General features: G+C 46.4%; 1 protein-coding gene across 2 annotated transcripts in view; it reads right to left on the bottom strand.

Moving 5' to 3' along the window:
* NRG1 (neuregulin 1) overlaps positions 1–18,419 on the bottom strand; it is a gene marked incomplete at its 5' end in the record, with an annotated part of 184,635 nt that extends 166,216 nt beyond the window's left edge. For both annotated transcript variants that reach the window (XM_082497200.1, XM_082497201.1), the window contains one exon: positions 18,205–18,419. In XM_082497200.1, coding sequence (XP_082353326.1) covers positions 18,205–18,358 — 154 coding nt within the window. The remainder of the gene's footprint in view (positions 1–18,204) is intronic.
* Between the last annotated feature and the right edge of the window lie 1,090 nt (positions 18,420–19,509).

Here is a 19,509-nt window from a genome sequence, read left to right as displayed (position 1 = left end):
ATAAATTTCCAGTAATACACAAACAGACCAAGGATTAAGGAAAAGTAGTATTAAAATAGCATTTTCCTGAAGCATCCAGAACAATCAAGCTCTTTGTGATGGAGGGAGAGGAAGTGAGCACACACTGTGTGTTCAAGGAGGTGTAAAAGGGACCGAAGGCCATTCTCATTAACAGATCTGACATGAGTTGGGGGTGCATAGAGGAGGGTCAAAATCCAGCAAAACAACAACAAAGTGATCATCTCCGCTGGCAGTGTGCGGCACCTCCATTTGCAGCCTTCACAGACCTGTCCAAGGTTGACTGAACACACACCAACACAGTGTCTAAGCATGGAAGCCCACGTTTCCATGCCAAGAAAGGCAAAAAGCTCCAGGGCCAGGTGCAGTCTCTTCATCCCAATCTTTCTGAGAAAAAAAATGTGAAGTTTTTTGTTTCTCAGTGCTCATGAGATGGAATTGTTTTCATAGTAGTGAGAGGTTTGACAGTTGTTGATCCCCACGGCGTGCTTTCCCAATGTTAAACATAATTTAAATAATCAGAGGAAGAACTGACCTAAACAGCAGGTTTGAATAACCTTTTTCTTTTCTGTACCCCATTATTTCCCCCAAAAGAAAAAAAGAGAAAGATTTTCACTAATTGCTATTATGACACTCTTATTTGTTATTAAGCATAGACCTTATTCCCAATTTGATAACTCAGTTTTCCAAGCTCTGAGGATATGCAGCCTCTGCCCTCCCTCCAGTTATTTAGACAACTGTATAATTGAACATATACATAACCACCCTATAAATTCTTAGATTTTTTTAATACTGGAAAATAGTGCATTATCGGATGTATTTGTTATCTGACTGATTATTCTGCAGATAGATATTCTGCAGGATAGAGATTAAAATACAGAAAAAGAGAATTATGACAGGACCTGCATTAGCTGAACCTGACAGACACACAGGAGAGGAGAGGAGAGAAGCAGAAATTTTATTAAAACTTGTTTTGGATTCGCAATCAACAGGCTCATTAAACACAGAAGTACTAAAAGTGACTTTATGAGTCACAGCGGAGTACGGTCATCACATCCTTAAAATAGGAGAGACACCTCAGTTTTAGACATAGATTGAGAAAGAAAAATGCAGGTTTTTGCTACTTGAACTCTTGTTCAGCAACTGTACTTTGAAAAAACTGGTCATCACATTGAAATAGATGAAAAACACTAAAAAACCCCACCAACTTTTCTCAGCCAGCAAAGCAGATGAGCCTAGAATTCAAAATAGATCTCAGTCAACTGACATTTCTACACTTTAGACTTTCCATGTGGGGAAGCCAGTTCATGGGATAGGACATGAATTTCCAGAGTTTTAGTTGTTTTACACTCAGTCACCTCAGGCGTTAAATTCATATTGACTGGAGTGGCTTACTGCATTTTAAACTGGAGTATCATGTTAGAAACCACTAAAATGACTGGTCCTTCACCAATGATAATGAGTCCAAGTAAATCAGAGAGCGCTACAGAAAGCCACCAATATCATGCAGGCAGTCTGTCTAGCAGAGTACTAGAACTGTATCCCTTCTTATGAGACATGATGTGAAATACTGTAAAACTGGATGGCAAGGCAGAGAGCTGTCCATTGGGACTAGAATTCAAGAAAATCACTCTAAGGCAGGCACGCGGGATGTGGGAGAACAATAAAGCTCAAGAAAAAAAGACATTGCCCTTGATAAAAGCCACGGTAGACTTGTGATGGGACAGCTGCACAGGGAGTGTTTGGGGTAGAAATGGAGAACAAAGAAGAAAAACTCAACAGAAACTGTCAAAATCAGCCTAGTTTGGTCCCCAACCCCCAAGACTCACTTCTACACAGACCCAAAAGCCATAACAAGTGCTCCTTAATGTGACCACTCAACCCTCCCACATGCCCCAGGGACCATGGGCAAAGAGATTCTTGGCAGAGGTAAATCAAACTGGTCCACCCAGGCCATTTTCCTTGCAAACTGTTGCTTGGCCTTCAGCAATGTTTTTGCACAGCCCCTTCCATTCCTGACACAAAGGGCTAGTCTCTGAACGCCCTTTGGTGAGAAGTCCAGACAAGCCCCTTAGTACCCCAGGTACTCACACAACAGGTGAGTGCAGCGCAGTGCAGACTGATGCACAGGGGACAGGGGCAGGTGGGGGACATGCATGAGGAGTTAACCCTTGTTCACTGAAGGCATGCAATTTTCCTGCCTTAGTTAGATCCAATACAACATCAAAGCGGACATATCCCTTCCAAATTTGGGTGGCTTTGTTTTAATTCACTCCCACAGCAGATTCAACTCCAATTTACTCAAAACAGGTCATCTCTGAGCAGGAACGCCTGCTCCAGGGCTTCCCACAGTTGAACTCACCCACTTTAGACTTTAATGTTTAGAGTGTCTTGCCTGGACCAGCTGTAGGACTGATCACCTGGAGGGTTTGTGCAAAGCAACCATTGGGCTGTAAATTCACAGTTTAGGTAACTAATTTACTGTTGTAAAGCCATTGTTTTGACATAAAAGACTTATCAGCTAAATCCACCACCCCACCTCCCACTTCTCCCCCCCCCCCCCCCCCCGCAAATGCTTATTCAAACTTGCCGTGGTTCTGCCGTGGTCCATGGCATCCCGCAAAGGTTCTAACTCCCAGCTCTAAAACAATTAGTCTGGGGAAATTAAACGGTGCTTTCTGCGCACCTGTGGCTGGCTGCGCTCCCGCGCCTGACAGCAGTGCCTCTCCCACACCAACGCACACAGGCTGCCAGCAGCCCTCCCAGGGCCGCCGTGCCCAGCCTGCAGCCGCCCAAAAAGCTGTTAGGGGGAACAGTGCTGTTTCTCATGAAGCCGAATGGAACCACTGGTTTGGCAAAGAAGCTGCTCATGAGGATCTCTGCTTAGAAGATTTATATTTTGAACAGGCAACAGCTAATATCAAGGGGGAACAGATACATTACCAGCAAGTCATTTCCAAGCAGCTAATAACTGTTTCCCTACCCACCAGATCCTAGGATGCATTTTCAGGTTTAAACATAACGTATACATTGTAAATAGCGGAAACATCTGGGGTTTATTATAACACCACTTTGCTAGCCTTGGGCATTGTACAACTCCCACAGGCCACGGTTCACCCTTGACCTGCCAAACACGATTACTGTACTCAGGCAACTTCCCCTGCTCCACAGCTGCTCGCTCTCCCCTCCCCTCCGTCAATACTCATTACCGCTATCATTACAACTACCATCCTAGAGCAGCCAGTCAAAAACTTGGGTTGCCATGGTCACTGCATGGAAAAAGCGTGGCTGTGCAGGCGGGGAAAAGATGATGGGGATGGCCAGTGAAGTCATTTTGCCTGTTGACCCCAGGGAAAGCAGGGCTGCACAACGCCATCTGCGTTGGCAGCCTTTTGCCTCTCCCCGCCAGGCCACCTTCTTTCCCTCTCACCTGGCATCCCAACCTCATTGTGGGTTTGTCACCCCACAGTTTCCCTCCTTTCCCAATCTCCAGTCTCCCACAGAGCCAAAAGTGATCCTGACCCTCTCTGCAACTCCTCATCTCCCAGCCACGTCTTGCTTCCCAAGCTCTCTGCGCCCGCTCTCCTCCCTTCTTTTCTTGCTCTCCACCTAGGATCTCTCTTCACTCACTCATTTCCCACTGCTTGATGTTCAGCCCCACAAATCCCAGTCCTATCCCCACCCTTTTCCGCCATTTCTTCCCTCCTCTTGAACATGGTCCCTGGCTAGCTTCTCCCTGCCTCCGTGTAACGCCTCACATGTAACACCACAGCAGCACTGTGGGCTGGAGCGCTCTTGTTTGCCCTGGAGACTCAACTGGGGCCAGAGGCTTAGCCCAGGCTAAGCAGCAAAGGGGAGGCATTTTAAAGCTGTTGGCACAAGGGCAGATGGCAAAACTTTATGTAAACTAACTCAAAGTGTGAGTCTAAAGTACGTCAGTTACTATGGTGGGGCTACACCTTCAGAAATAAAATTATCTTAAGTCTGGGTGGTTTAGAGCTAGGTAAAAAAAAAATAAAAATTCAAGTGATGGTCCAATATGGCTTAACGTATGCATGTAAAAGCTCATTTGGATAAACCTTCCATGTGTCCCTACATAAACAGGCACTGACGACAGGCTCTTGCCTTCCATGCATAAGAAGTGCCTGCCTCCAGCTGATCCTTCCTGGTGAATGCCTGAAAAAGTAGGTAGGAGACCAGTGCTCAACACTGCTGTTCAGAAACACAGCAGAAGGAAAATACAACCTGTGCTTCCAGCAGCTCTGTCCACCTGAGAACCAGGAGCAGACCCAGCAGCCTCCCAGCCAAGTCACAACCAGCTGCACCTCCACAGCTCACAAGAGTGTAACACCTTTCCTGCGAACCCTTTGTTACAGGAAGCCTCCGCAAGAGGTTACAACCAACCCAGCAGCAGTACATCCATTTGCAGAGTGCTGTCAAAGCTCATCTGCCGCCCCTCCTTGATTAAAGCCTATTGATCAATTCTGTATCCACCCTGGCCATGGAACACAGGGTTCAAGTGCTGATTACAGTACTGGGGAAGTACCCCTACTCTCTCCCTTCCCTGCAAAGTAAAGGCAAATTTCTGAAAATAAACATCTGAAATGTATTGCCTTTTTAAAGTTTTATTACTTAGTAGCCTACACTAGGAGAAATGATATGTAGCGTTCTCTTTTTTTTTTTTTTAAATTTCTTAAGTTCAATCTACTGATCAATTTAAACATCATCCTGGAATTATGCTATGGTAAAACAAATGCACATTTAGAGAATAAATGGAATTGATTCTCTTCTGGAGTAAAAGGCCTTACTAAATGAGGTATTTAAATATAACCCCCAATCCCTCTCTGAAGAAGCACCTGGTAATTCACTTTTTGGATCAAATTGCAACTCCACAAAAACTTTATGACCTCATGTGGTCTTTCCACCCCCACATTCCTCCCTAGAAACATTATATACAGCATGCTCCAGGCAAGAGGGTTTGTTAGAAATGTGGATGGTTGTGCTTGGGGAAGAGATGTAGCATGCACCAGGATAGCAGCAGAGCACTGAGAACATTAAGAAATGGGCAGCTGTTTAAGGAAGGACTCCCTGAGATGCTGATACATTAATTCTTGGTCAAGTGCGTATCCTCCACTCCTGCTTGAAAAATCCTCCACACCCAATATTTTCCCTTGTCAAACAGGCCCACATGCCCATTTTTCACTCCATCTTCCGCACCCATGAAAATTACCATCCTGGTCAGACTAAAAGCTGGTTTAGCCTAGTATCTCACTGCCAGCCATGGCTGATGGTGGCCGACAGAGAAAAGAGACAAGAAAACAAGCAAGCATAAATCATTGGCTGTGATGCCCTCGGCCATGGTGAAGTCCTCCAGGTCAGCAAGCTGCAGAGGAAGGAGGTACTGCTGGGTCAGGTGAGATGCTTGGGAGCCTTTGTGGTGTGCAGCAGGTGCACTCTTGCTCCTCTGGTGGGGCTTGGAGGTGATGGGCAACCTTGGCTGGCTCCAGGGAAGTGGGATGGCTCTGGTAAGGTGGGGTTTTCCACTGGTGTAGAGATACCAACCCTCAGGCAGTGTTATTGGACCCATGTGTACCCTGCTGATGGTCAGGAGAAGGATGTGCAAACACTGTGAGGGTAATCCTGTCTTATGTTTTTTATCTTATCTGCTTCCCTGCTGTGAGCCATGGTGGGGAGATTTCTGCTTTTCCATGAAGAGCTTGTATCCCAACATTATCAAAACAATACACATTTGTTCCTCTCTCTAAAACATTAATACAGAATTGAAAGGGTTATTTGGGAAAATACACTTCTTTCTCACAGTGGCTGTCAGTTCTATTCTTAAAGGACAGCAGTGTTTTCCAAATTTGTGCCATCCAGCTGTTGGCACATTTCACAGGACCACTCCCCAAGGGGGTCTCTCCAGGAGCTCCAGCATTTTTATGGAACCACAAGTTAAAAATGGCTTAGAAAAGGAGTCTTTTCTCTTCCTAACACTTCCCCAGTGGAGAAATTCTCTGATGTAATATAACTCTAAGAGATCTCAAACACTTAAAATTTAACTCTTCTCTTGCTGCAGTTGTGATGGACCAAAGTGTATGTGTACACACAAGTCTGCATGTATGTTTGCACTAATATTGCTCTCGCATGACTCTGGAAAAAAAAAAGAGTTTGCCTTCTTTTTGCAAAAGCTAAGTAGATGAGAGTAAAATGAGAAACAGCTATCACTTTCCTGATGTAAAGAGGATAAGATGAAAAAGATGTCAAAACACTTGCAAATGTACAAGCACCTGATTTCACAGATCAGCTGAGTTAACCATTAACAGCAAACATTAGATATTTCATTATCTTTCTCTCCCTGCCATTTCTAGGCCAGCAGATATGATACAGTGCATCATTCCAATTTCTTCCAAATATTATTTTTTGCAGGACAGAAGTCCATTTGTTACTCTCAACTTAAATAGTTTGCAGTGTCATTAATTGCATTTTCACTTGGCTCTTTCAGGACTTGCCAAAGGACATACAAGATGGTCTACTCACAGTTTAAAATACATGGGTACCCATGCAGTCTGAGAGAAGAGCAAACCTCACTGCAGGCGTGATATCTTCACCTTGCACACAGTCCCAGGTAGTTCCATTTACCAGACTGCTTAGGCAAGAGTTCAAGTCTGCAAATATTTCCAGTGATGTCCAAGGAGTTTCATGTATTCCTGACAGGTCAGCTTGCTTGTAAGTAAACTGGAAGATCAGGTTCCATTCAGGCCCTAACTCTGCACACAACAGGGATATACATAGACATGGTGACCCCAGAACTGCCTGTGGTGGGTAGGAGGTACTGCATCCACTGTTCTGTCTATGAGCTAAGGTCCCCCCTCAACTGCACAGGTGATTTTGCTACAGCTGGCATCCATTCTTTGTCTTCCTCATGGCTTTTTCTTCCCCCAAGTCTGCGATGAAAGCCTTTTTTCCTCTGGGGATTTGGCTCAAAATCACCAGCAGCATTCTTCTCTGTCCTGGGTATGCAGGTTCCTGGGACTCATTTAGGGAAAACGGCCTACACTGAACCAAGTTAGCATCACAGTCTGTTCTTTGCCACTTATGCACCCAGTATAAGGGCCCTCCAAAGCAGACTTGTATTTTTACAGCTCAGAAATAGATGGAAACACTGATGGTGTTCTGCCTCAAGATTCTTATTCTGATACCTCTGGACAGCACAAAGTGTCTAAACCTCCTGGCACTGTGGGAAGGAAAGCGGCACTTCAAACTAAGCAATGGTATAAATCAGAGCAATTTCTGGGCTACTTCATGTCATGGTGGAGAGAGCAGAGCATGTGCAGCTTCCCTGCTAAACCACTGAGAAGCCTTTGGTGCTGGAGAGAGTCTGGTGAAAAAATATGGTTTGGCATCCCCAGGTCTAAGCATGTTGGAAAAGTATGCAGGGGCCATGCACTGTATGACAGAAGACAAGGCTCCCAAACACTTTTTGTTTATGAAAGCATTTGAAGGGCTTGCAAAAGGAGTTTTTTTTCACATGTCATCCTGCCATTTCATCTTATTGACATGCTCTTTTCCTCCTACCAATGCCATGGGAGTACCTTCAGGCAAGCTCACTGTGGCAGCCAGCACTCAGCATAACTCATCACAGGAGCAGAGTCTGACCTTTTGGAAAACAAAAGGGAAACAGACACCCAAGGCAAACTACAGACCCTGGACAGAAAAAGAGCTACCTCGACCTGGCAGTTTACTTCAGCTTTGGTGGCACTTATATACAAAGTCAACTTAAGGGAAAGCCACAGAAGCCTAGAGTGAACCATGAGAAGCATTTAAAAATCCACCCTGGGACTGAGCCATCCTCAGCATCCTAAGGAATCTCTCTTCAGCAGCCTCTCAAGAGGAAGCAACGTCACTGTCAGCAGCTGTGCAATTAGTTCCATACCTTTAAAATAAAATGCCTAGATGAAGCTACTGCTCTCTCAACAGCTCTTGGAAATTATATTCCCTCCCTTGCTTTTTCTTGTGGACAGCACTGAAGATGACAACCCCTTAACAACAAGCTCTGCCTTCATCCTGCTGTTAGGTACAGCTCACACTGCAGCCAAAGAACCAGCTCTCCTAATGCACCCTGCCTGGAAACTGGAGGCACCCTGGTTATTGTCAACAGCTTCTACCAGTCAGGTGTGAGCTGGAGAAGGGATGAGGCCAGACAGCACTTTGTGGATGGGAACAAGGACACCAGCAGCTGAGACCAGTGGGTTCTGGCATTTGTAGAATTGACATGAGCCTCAAGAGAGACCTTGTAGCTGGGATGAGTGCTGACCATTTTGTGATAGTATGGGCCCTACCCCTGCAAAGAGGCTCCTCACCCAGATGGTCTTCACTGCAAGAGTGAGGACAGAATGGGGTGAGAGACGCCCTCACTCACAGATCGGAGAAATAACCAAGGCATAACAATGCCAAATAACATAGAGGTGGGCCTGAGTTAAAAGGATAGTTATCTATTTTAAATCCCCCTCTCTGACCTTATTTTAAAATCCTTCTCACTCTGCCCCCCTGACTGTTGCTCTGAAATAGTTTTCCAATTTCTGACCTTGCTGGCACTTCACACAGCCAGGGAAACCTGTGCTCAACCTCAATTTCACTTTCATTGGCATAAGTTTCTTTTCCCCATAGTTTCTTTTGTCATCCAGCACTTGCACTTAGTCTTTTGCATATTTGCTGCACCTTCTCACATGCCATGCACAACATGCTTAAGAAAAAAAAAAAAAAAACAACATATCTAAATCAAAATGTATCACCAGAAAGGAAGATGAGGCCAGGACTGCTGGAATCTACAATGTTAAGTCTGGCAATAACTTCCTCAGAAGGTCAGACTAGAAGCCTGACACACAGAAAAAACCTCACCCAGTAATTTCTGCATTTATTCCATAGCTTTTGGCTGAACTGTAGCATACCTTTCAAAAAGGATACCAGTTCTCACCTCAGATGCTGTGAGTGGCAGAAATCCTCCACACATTCAGGCAAGTCCTTGCTCTGTGTAATTGCCTTCACTTAAAAACAGTGCCTTTTAACTAACCCCACCAGTGCCCTGGCAGCTCCATTCATCCTCTAGAGCTCCCATGATACTCTTCAATGTGCTTTATACCTCTGCATTTCCAGTCCACACTTTCCAAGAACAGGTCCAGCTAGCAGCTTTCATGTTTTCAGGTTTGCTTTTCAAAAGCTTAGCTAACTTCTCCAAAAGTAACTTCTCTTGAGATAATCAGGACACTGCTGTAAAGCTGGTATAGTTCACTGTAGAAGTACAGCAGAGGGCAGAAATGAGAAGGAGGCACTAGCTACCCTAGGACATCAGTTTTTACAGGTCATATTGTTCACACTGGAGGGAGAAATCTCTGCATGGGAAGTTTCTCTTCTATTCTTGCAATGGGACATGCCACCCTTGAAATCAGCCTGCTGGAAAATTTTTCTAATACCACCTTGTCTCTCAAATCGTACCAGTGATACTCCCTGAACATGCAGGTCTGGCACAGTGGCACAACTGACATCCTCCCCAACACACTTCATTTCCATATCCTCCCTGTGGAAATGGCTCCTTGCCACAGAGCTGGCTGCACAGGACCAGTGGGACAGCAATGTGCATGCTACCTAAAAAAACCTCTCATCTTTCTGTCCTCTCTGCAATAGACATGTCAACAATGCATACTGCCCTCCAGGAAACCCATTTTCACAGAGGGAAAGGAATCTTTTTGCACGTCCAAAAAACAGAGCAAGAGACAGGCTTGTGTTACCTGTGTGTTATTCTTCTCTCTAGAATGGTCGTATGCCAGGAAAACAGGGTGTTCTGAAGAAAGAGGTTAGACTGACAGTCAGGAGATTTGGTCTCTGTCCTGGGATCAGACTCTGATCTGGTGTGACCTCGGACACGCATAAACTGTAGACTCTTAGGGAATAGGAGCTTGCTCTCAGGCTGAGCTTGTTCCACAGAGGGGAATTTGAAGGATACAGATTTCAGCTAGACCTCCAAGGACTATGATGATAGGAACAATACCAGTTTATTTGGCGCAATTCAAGGCTACATGCAAAAATGTATTCACAGAATAATGGGCCCTGTTTGATTTACTGGTATCCATTCCAAATATAATGAAATAACTCAGAGAAGTTTTCAGTGTTGTTTCACATACAGGTGCAATATAACATTGACAGAACAGCCCCTTTTTTCTCCTTCCTAAGTCCAGTAGACTTCCCCAAAGGAAAACTGAAGAGCCTGCCACTGTAGAAGCCAACAATCCTGCTAAAACATCATATCCACACACAGTCTCCCAATATTAGATTTAAAATTTAACTTTTCTGGCAGTAGGAACAACCTCTATCAATCACCTCTGCAACTGGATGTTACCAGGGACTCTGTTTAGTCATCTCAAGTATGCATTCATGCTTCTGTAACTGTCTTCAAAGGGATTAACCATTAGCCATAGGACATGGCATGTGGTTGACTCAGGGGTGAAATGAAAGCTGTTAATGCAGGAGAAAGGCATTGAGCAAGGCTCAGCCTGAGTCCAAGTCTGAATGCCAAACCCAAACTGCCTGACCTGGATTCCCCCTGCTTACAGAGGTGGAAGGACCATCAGCTCATAAAACCTGAGAATGAGATGCACAGAGGGAATGAGGAAAGGCTCCCAAGTGAACTGTCACAAATGGATTAACATCTCCCTCTTCCTCCCTGACCTGTGTAACCTGTGGACTCCTTATCAGAGCCAGGAGGAGTCAAATGGCCCACGGTGAACAAACTACATAACACGGTCAATTTCTCCCCAAACCTAATGCTCCCACAGAAAATTACACAACCAGAAATGCAAAAACAGACACAAGCAGTATTTTGAGCACAAATAAAACATGAGCAGTTACTCCAGACAGGAGGATATGTTAAAGATCCCTATATGTCCCTTGTGAAATACCTTGTTTTATTTTCCTTTTATTGTTTTGTCTCCATTAACAGAAATGGAGCAGATGGGAAGGACAGAAGGAAGGACAGATGAATGGAAAGGAGGAAAAGACTAAAAGGAAGCAAAAGAGGGAAGGAGAAAGAGAGAGAAAGAGGCAATGGAGAAAAGAAGGGAGGAAGAAAAGGACAGAGAGGGAGACATAAAACGACAGCAGGACAGATGGGTGAAAAGGAGGAAGGGAGGAAAGATCGGAGGGAGGAAAGGAGGAAGGAAGGCAAGAAAAAAGGGAGGGAGGGAGGGAGCGTGGGAGAACGGAATAAAGGAAAGAAAGAGGGAAAAGTGGAGAAAAGCACGCTCACGAACATCCCTATGACCTTATACCCGACAATTTCATACTTGTATTGCATGAGATGGGCCCAAATTGCTTGCCAGGACTTAAGTCTCTTTCGCAGTTTCTCTAGCAGCTTATCCACACATCTACTGACCTTCAGCACAACTTAACAGCCCCCCATCCTCCCTTCATTTTCAGGATACTGCCTTCCAAGTTGCTACCCTTGTAACAACCTCTGGTACCAGTGAAATACCCGCAGAGCCAAAGGACTGGAAAACATCCTCAAAAGTCTCCCACACGGGCTCAGCCCAAAGCCAAGCAGCTCTGGGGTAACGGGCAGCTGCCACCCCACCGCCCCCGTGCAGGGCCCGAGGAGGGAAAGGTGCGGGGGGGCCGGACCTCTCTCTCCCGTACCTGCCGCGGGCAGCAGAGCGCTCCCGCCGCACCCTCTCGCGGCCGCCGCCGGCAGCGGCAGCCCTCCTCAAGTCCGAGCTCTTCCTTTCCCTTCAGGTCACCAAGGGATACTTTTGCCTTTATTATCATTATTGGTTTGATTATTCCAATTATTTTTTAAGCAGCATTTCCACAGACGCCTCCGTGAGCATCACATGCAAACCCCGCAGTCCTGGCATGTTTCCCCTCCCAGTTGTGCCTCTGCTGCACACCGCCTGTACACCAACACCGTAACTCTTCAAATGCAAGCCTTTCACTGTAAACTTTCTTGGGCTGGAACAAGACCTCCCCTCGCCCCCCCGCCGACCCCAGGACTCCATGTATTTGAGAGAGCAACTGAGGGTTAACTGAAACACCTCAAGCACATTCAAGCAGTTCTTTGTCCAGCTAGAATGACTCACACAACATATTGACACTTGGTTTGTTTTCTTGTATCATAACGGAACATGATAAACTATCAGTACTGTTAAAGGCACATTCACTCTTGTTACTTTTGGAATGTTAACAAAACACTGATTTGGTAAGAATTCATAGCATTTCCAGAACTTCTGACACTCCGTGACACGATTGTTCTTCACTGTTTTGCTCTTGTTTATAAGTACCTGCCTCAAAGGTCTATCAGATGCTTACAGAGAGATTAAAAGGGGGAGGTGAGGGAAGCGCTTGGAAGAAAGTTTTCCACAGTTCAGCACTTAGTTCACCTTCCTTTCAGAATAACAAATTGCCACTTAGGTGCCTAAAGTAGAATCTGTTCTCAAAGATGCTTGGTAGCTCCTCTATGATTTTTGTGGCTTGACATACATAAACCAAGCACCCAAACAGTTTTCTTGAAAACCCAGTGACTTTGATTCAGTAGGTGAGATGAAAAGTGAGCTGCTCCAGATAGCAAGTGCTGAACTCTTCTGAAGAATCAGCTGCATAGGATCCTGGTGTCTTTTTTGTTTGTTTGGTTTGTTGGTTGATAGTTCTTTTTTGTTTTGTTTTGTTTTTTCCCCTGAGAGATCTTTAAAACTGTTTCACTAACTCTTTTTTTTCCCCCTTTTAAGTCAGTGCCTTTCCAGAAATCCAAGAAGAGAAGCCCACAATTGCAAACAGAGAAACTCATACTTGAGCATCAACTCACAAGCTTTGCCAGGGATTAATGTTTTAAAATCCTTGCATAGCTTAGCAGATCTTGGCATTTCTATACCCAAGGTAAAAATTTTATTCAGCCTTCCCCAGCTATCAATATTTGCACAAAGTTCAGAACAGTTTCTATATTTATTTCACAGGGGGAATGTCTTTCTATACACATGCAGTATTTACTGGACAACTGTACTGGTATGTCCTCACAATTTTATTTGCATTCCCATAGCTACAGTCAAGTAGTACTTGTAGTGTTAAGTCAAAAAAGGTTGAATGGTGACTAATCTCATTTATTCACAAAACATGAACACACTTGCATGCTTTTTAAAGGATTCATTCTCAAAATTGCTCTGAAGATTGTGTGGAATGTTTGGAGCATTCAGGCATTGCACACAGGTGGAGAGGCTTTCCTCCCAGAAAAATGAACAGGCATAGCAGCAGCGCATAAATATTTTGGCCTAGAAACACTAGAAGAAGTTGTCACTCCTTCTAAACAATGGTTATCCTCTAGAATTGGACAAGTTTTACTAGAAATCACAGCTCTCATTCCACCTCCAAGGCTCTTGTCTTCAATACTTGCTAAAATATTGACCAGCTTTCTGACATCTCTTTATGACTATTGAGTATCAATTTAAACTTAGCAAGCCTCAGACTGAGCTCTAATCCTCCCAGCCAAGCCCTGACCTGCATCTTGGTCTTTAATATGATCAAAACCATTTCTTCTTCCGTCAAGCAAGCCTGCTACCAGGATGCAGTCAAAGGTGATGCTCAGTCACGCTCATCTCACCTGAACTTTGTGATGATTATTTTGTCATGTAGTCTCAAAGCTCTGTCATTTTATTTAAGTCTAAATTAAATTTCTCACCAGGAGGTACTTATTTTCTATGTGAATGGCCACAACATCCCTTCTCTGGGCTCTGCAAGTGCAGATTTTCAGAACAGTGCTGCTGAGGTCACCTCACTGAAATGACAATTGGGACCCATCTTCGCTTCTCTTCCCTCTTCCCTACCAACTTTGTTTTTCTGCACCAGATTCTTGCGGAGCCTTGCTCTTCCTACTGCTGCTACTGAACTACACAGTGGCTGACATAACCCATAGCCACATAGTTTGCCGCTCTGACAGTACTGTCATTGTTCGCACACATCAAGGGTTTTTTCTCAGAAATACTTCATGTCTTCTCAAGCTTTGTCCTTCCAAGCCCAGCAGCCTCTCCCTCGTCTTCTTTGCTAAGCAGAAACCACCTGAAAACTCACATTCCCTGAGATGTCTGGAAACACTTGACAAAGGGGCTGGGCAGCCAATGTTCTGGTGCACCACCTTATTTACCAAAATACAGCTCTTTCACAGCAGGACTTTTCCTGGGCTGACTCCTTTCTCTCACTTCACTAGCACCACCTTACAGGGTCCAACACAAAGGCTGAGCTGACAGAAGGTTCAAGGGCTGACACAGTAGGTCCAGTCCCAGCCTCCCTGCTCCTGCTGTAACAGCACCCTGAGTCAGGAGCAGTGCCTCTGTGAGGGAAAGGTCTGGAAACCTTGCTTCACATCTTCAGCTTCTCTGAACCAGGTTTCCCTGCCCAGGCTGGATATATTTTCAGTGTGCTGGCAATGCCCTAGGAAACCCTGATGGCAGATATGTTGAGCCTGTCTGCATACTCAGTTGGCATTGCAGTGCAGCAAAATCACTTAGAGAAAAGCTGTAAGCTTCTATCCATTTGTAACAGCCTCTCCTCAGTTTTCCACCCGCTGTATTTTACATGGCCCAGAGTGCCCTGCTGAAGGAAAATACAACCGCTCGGGTCTTGACACAAGCCACACAAGACGGAATCAGTTTGTTCAAGACCACTTGAAGTGTGTGTGTGGGGAAGGTTCTTCTACATAATTTTAGTAACAAAGAAACCTCAGCAACATGAAACTCCCCAAACTTTTGTAACAGAGCCCAGATTTCACCTGTGCAATGGAAAACATGAAGATGTTTTTTTCTGTGTTACCACTGTGCAGCTGAGCAGAGGAGGTCAAACCTGCTCAGGTTTTTTTTTCCCCCAATAACTCTCTAACTTTCTTCTCCAACTTATTTGGAGTTCCCAGATAAGTTATGACAGAATATAATAAAGAAACACTTTCCCATAAACTTTTTCCCAAATAATAAAGCTGATTCTCAACCTGGTGACATTATCAGTAAGACAATGCTTCCAGATTCAAGATTGAAGGGATACGTAGTATACTTTGACAGCCAAAAGCAAACCAAGCTAAGAGAAGCTATGATTAGAAAAAACAGCACTAAGCAAAAATCTCAAGATCTGTTAAGGACTTCTGTGCAAATGCACAGATCTTAAAACTGATGACTAGCTGCAAGCTGTTGTTTTTTATACAGAAGGAAGGCCATGAGCAGATGCAAACAACTGACAGAGGAGAACACAGCAGAGAAGGTGACAATTCCTCACGTAATACAATTTAAGCAAGCAGGTAACTAAAAAGCAAAACTATTTCCTGACCTCTGAGACTGTACATCCTTAACACACTAAATGATCATCAGATATGACTGCCAAACTGTATTAGCAAAAAGGAGAAGTCATGGTCCCACCTAAGTCAGAAGGCCTTCATATCATCCCTGGTAAGTACTGTTAATCAACATGTGTAGCCCAGTGATTAATTCAATCTCTAATATGCTTGAACAGAAAGAATAAAAGCCCATTGCATGAAATGTAAAAGTGCTGTCTTGCTACATTTGATATTAACCAATCTTTCTGCTGTTTCTTTTCTAAAATATCAGTTCTTGTTCTAAGTGCCCCCAGAACAGAAAATATCCTTAATAACAGATTAGATAAAATTTATAAATGTACCATTGCCAGCGTCACATTATTTAATTATGAGTCAAGTGTACAGTGATGTCTTATGCTGTATTTCATTCTCCTACTAGACACCATACCTGCAAACACTGCATGGATTAACCACATATGTGCATTACCCTGCCACATACACTCATCTTGGAAGGAGTGGGATTTTAATTACATAAGATAGAAGAATGCTTAGTTCTTGCCCACACAGGAAACTTTTGACTAGTAATGTCAGGTATGGATGAAGGCGGTACCCTTTCATACTGACAAAAACATACTGGCACTTTGGAGAACTAAGGTAAGCACTTGCCAGAAAAATGGACTTTTTCTGGTTCAAACACTGACATATTTTGGCTTAGTAAGGACATGAGCCCTCTGGATTTTTAGCAAAGCCTTAGGAGATATGCATGGTCTGAACCCTGCCTTGGTGAACCTCAATCTACACTTGCCACCTTTCAGATTTTCAGATAAAACTCTCACCATGGCAGACATGATCAGACCACAGCACCAGAAGTGGGAATTAAATACACATGGACACCTAAACTTTAGGTGATATATGCCTGCATAGGTCCTCCAGGCTGTTATTCTGGCTCCCCCAACCAGAGAAAGAAGACCATCTTCCCCAAAATCTCTGCCAAGTTCAGAGCTGACTTGGTCAGATTACTCAAAAAGTATGTCCTCTGGTTCACTGGTCCTTTCCCTGCACCCTTAACACCTGCACAAATGCACAGCCCAAGGCACGCGGAGTCCCCTGTGCCCTATGCAGACCTGGCACCTGAGACTGTCCCAGCTCCTCCAGTGCAGCAACCCTGCTCGACTGGAGACAGAAAACAGTCCACAGAGCAGGAAAAAGAAAGCTTTCCTACAAGTATGGCATGGGGCACTACGGGATTCTGAGGCACACAGTCAGAAAATGTGTCTCCTTTCTGCTTCCTCGACAGAGCTTTCCTGTCACAAATCCTCCAACATGTCACTGTCCTCCTGTTTTCTATGTCAACCACAAAAACAAACAAAAAACTTCCAAACACTTCAAACAGCCCAGCTGTCATGGATAAGTTTGCCAGAAGTTTTAATGTTCCAAGAGGCAGTTAGTTTTAGCAGGAGATGCTCACAATGCTTGCATGGTGTAACAACAAGCAGTGTTATAAAAACTCAGTGAGAGAGAATGAAAGGTCAAAAGGAGAATTGGTCTTTAGCTTGGCATAACAAGGGAAACCTCACATGCTGTACCTGAAATTCATTTACACCCACTGCTGAGCAGAAGCTGAGTGAACTATGTCAAGAGCTCCAAGAGACATACAGAACAAGAGGATGCATTGGGCAGTGCTAGTTTGTAAAGATTATTAGCCCACAGGGATACCTGCTGCTGCTGAATCACAGACATCCTCCCTGAGGGCTGGTGATTAAAGTCTAGAGCAGCATCATGTTGGCCATGATGCACTAGGCAAAATTAACTTAGATATTTGTTGAAAGTTTTACCTTTTGGGGCTTTCTGTTTATTTGGCTGTTTAGGGGGAGGTCCCCCCCCCCCCCCCCCAAAAAAAAAAAAAAGCTCAAAGCTCAGGCAACTGACTGCTTTTCACATGCTTCTTTTAAAACAAAAACAATTTCCAACAAACAACAAAGAACACAAAGAAACAGATGAACTAACCAATTACTTCAGTTACACATTGCTGTTGCAAAAAGCTAACTGCATCTGTATGTACTGCTAGGCTTTCTGATAAACTAGGTGGCATAACACGAGCTCTCTAGGAAAAGCATCGTGGCTCATGTGTGTTTGTACAGCAGTAGGAGTCTTGATCTTGATTGGGGCGTTTGGCTGATAGAAATAAATAATCACGGTGAGTGAGGCAGCATGCTCAGCTGCAACCCTAACTTTGGGTCGACCTAAAGAGTCCCGCCTCTGTGGACATCTGCAAAGGACGAGGGTATCACTGGCAGGAATCCTTGTGCTTAAACCCGAGGAGGCATAAGAGAAAAAACACGTGCTTCTAAGCGAGCGAAAGGTCCTCTCCGATCATCCCTGAGTAAATAGCTGCAAGTTTAGACAAAATACCCCACACGAAAGTTTGCCATCTGTTCAACTCAGCTAAGTGATTTCTGGGGCAAGGAGGGGAGAGAAAACGTTTTTGTAACAGGACAGAGCCCCACGCTCTCCAAAAATTGAAGGGGGAAGGGGGGGGGGGGGGGGGAAGAAAAGAAAAAAGCAACAGCTGGCCGAGAGCTGCTCAGCGTTTCGGGGCCGGTGGGCGGGAGGGCGAGCGGCAGATCGGCCCGCGATCGTACCACCGAGGGGTTCCCAGCAGCGCCACCGCCTCCGCCGCTCCGCGGGGCCGGGCAGCTCAGCGAGCCGCCGCCGCGGGGCCCGTAACCCCGCCGGGCCGGGCCGTGCCGGCGGGGCGGGCGACAGGGATGCGCCCGCTGCGTGCGGGCCCGCGAGTGCGGGAAGAGCGCTACGGGTCCGCACAGGGCGGCCCTCGCACCTGCCGACGGGCTTACCTGTGGCGGACCCGGGCGCCTCGCCCTCCTCCGGCGGAGCGGGCTTCTTGCCGGGCCCTTTGCCTTTCCTCCCCTTCCTGCCGCTGCCGTTTTTTTTCTTCTCGGCCATCCCGGGTCCCGCAGGCACCGCGCTCCCCGCCGCTGCCGCCGCCATCCCCGCGGCCGCCCCCTCCGCCGCCGCTGCCGCTGTCGGCTCCCGGAGCGCCCGAGGCTCCAGCATCGCTCTTGCCCGCCGCCGCCGCCTGGGACTTGGAGCCGCGAGTTCCTTGGAAGTTTTGGGAAACTCCTCTCCGGGCCTTTTTTTTTTTTCCCTTCACCCCCTTCCCTCCTCCTCCTCCTTCTCCTCCTCCTGCCCCCCCCCCCCCCTTTTTTTTTTTTCTCTCTTTCCCCTTTCTTTCCTAATAATAATAATAATAAACTCCAGCCCACATACACACCCCCTCGGCACACGCCTCACTAATGCCCGCCCCGGGCACCGCACGCTTGCTCTCGGGAGGAGCCTGCACGGCCCCAGGGTGTGAGGCGGCCCCGGCCCCAGCCCCGGGGAGGGCGCAGGCACCGCGGCCCCGGCGGGGCGGGGCGGGGCGGGGCGGGGCAGGGCGGGGCGGGTGTTGCAGCCTGGTGCCGCCCCGCCGATCGGCAGAGCCCGGGGCTCGTTGCGGAGGCGGGTAGCTCCGCCGCCGGACGAGCCGGGGTCTCGGCGCGGAGGAGAGGCGTGGGGCCTCTCCCGGAGGTCGCGGGTTGGAGAAAGCGAGAGGCGGGTGCGGCTGCGGCGGCTCCTCAGGGTGCTTGCGTGCTGCCACTTAGGCACCTGCTTAAGCCGCGGTGTCCTGCGGCGTTACCGGCGGTGGCGTCCCCCCGGCGGTGGCGGATGCTCAAGGGAAGGGGGATTTGCAAGGCCAGCGTGCGGTCTCGCACCTGGTGCTTTGCAAGGGGATCCTGCCCCCGGGGAGGTCGCACTTACAGTCCATATTCCCAGTGTGGGTGCGTTCCTACTACTGTATCCTCTCACGGGGCTGATCCCAGAACCGCCAGTTCTCACAACTGAGTGTTGGCCCAGTAAAGCCTTGCTGCAGTTCACACATGAAACTCGACCCCATACAACCAAACCCGAGACAGCTTTAAAGTAATTGGTAACAGTAAATACACCAAACTGAACTCCGCTGCCATCCGGAAAACTTCAAGAATCTGTATACATAGTTACTCAGCTAACCTTAGCCATGTTCCCTGCTGGTGCAGATAACCATTATCTGTAGAAGATGTGTTTCCCACCTAACGGTCTAAGTGCAATACTCTGAGAAGTTA

This window comes from Vanellus vanellus (genome assembly GCF_965231255.1).
Source record: "Vanellus vanellus genome assembly, chromosome: Z".
NCBI classification, from domain to species: domain Eukaryota; kingdom Metazoa; phylum Chordata; class Aves; order Charadriiformes; family Charadriidae; genus Vanellus; species Vanellus vanellus.
The sequence above is the reverse complement of the archived record's forward strand: the minus strand, read 5'-3'. Positions and strand labels throughout refer to the sequence as shown.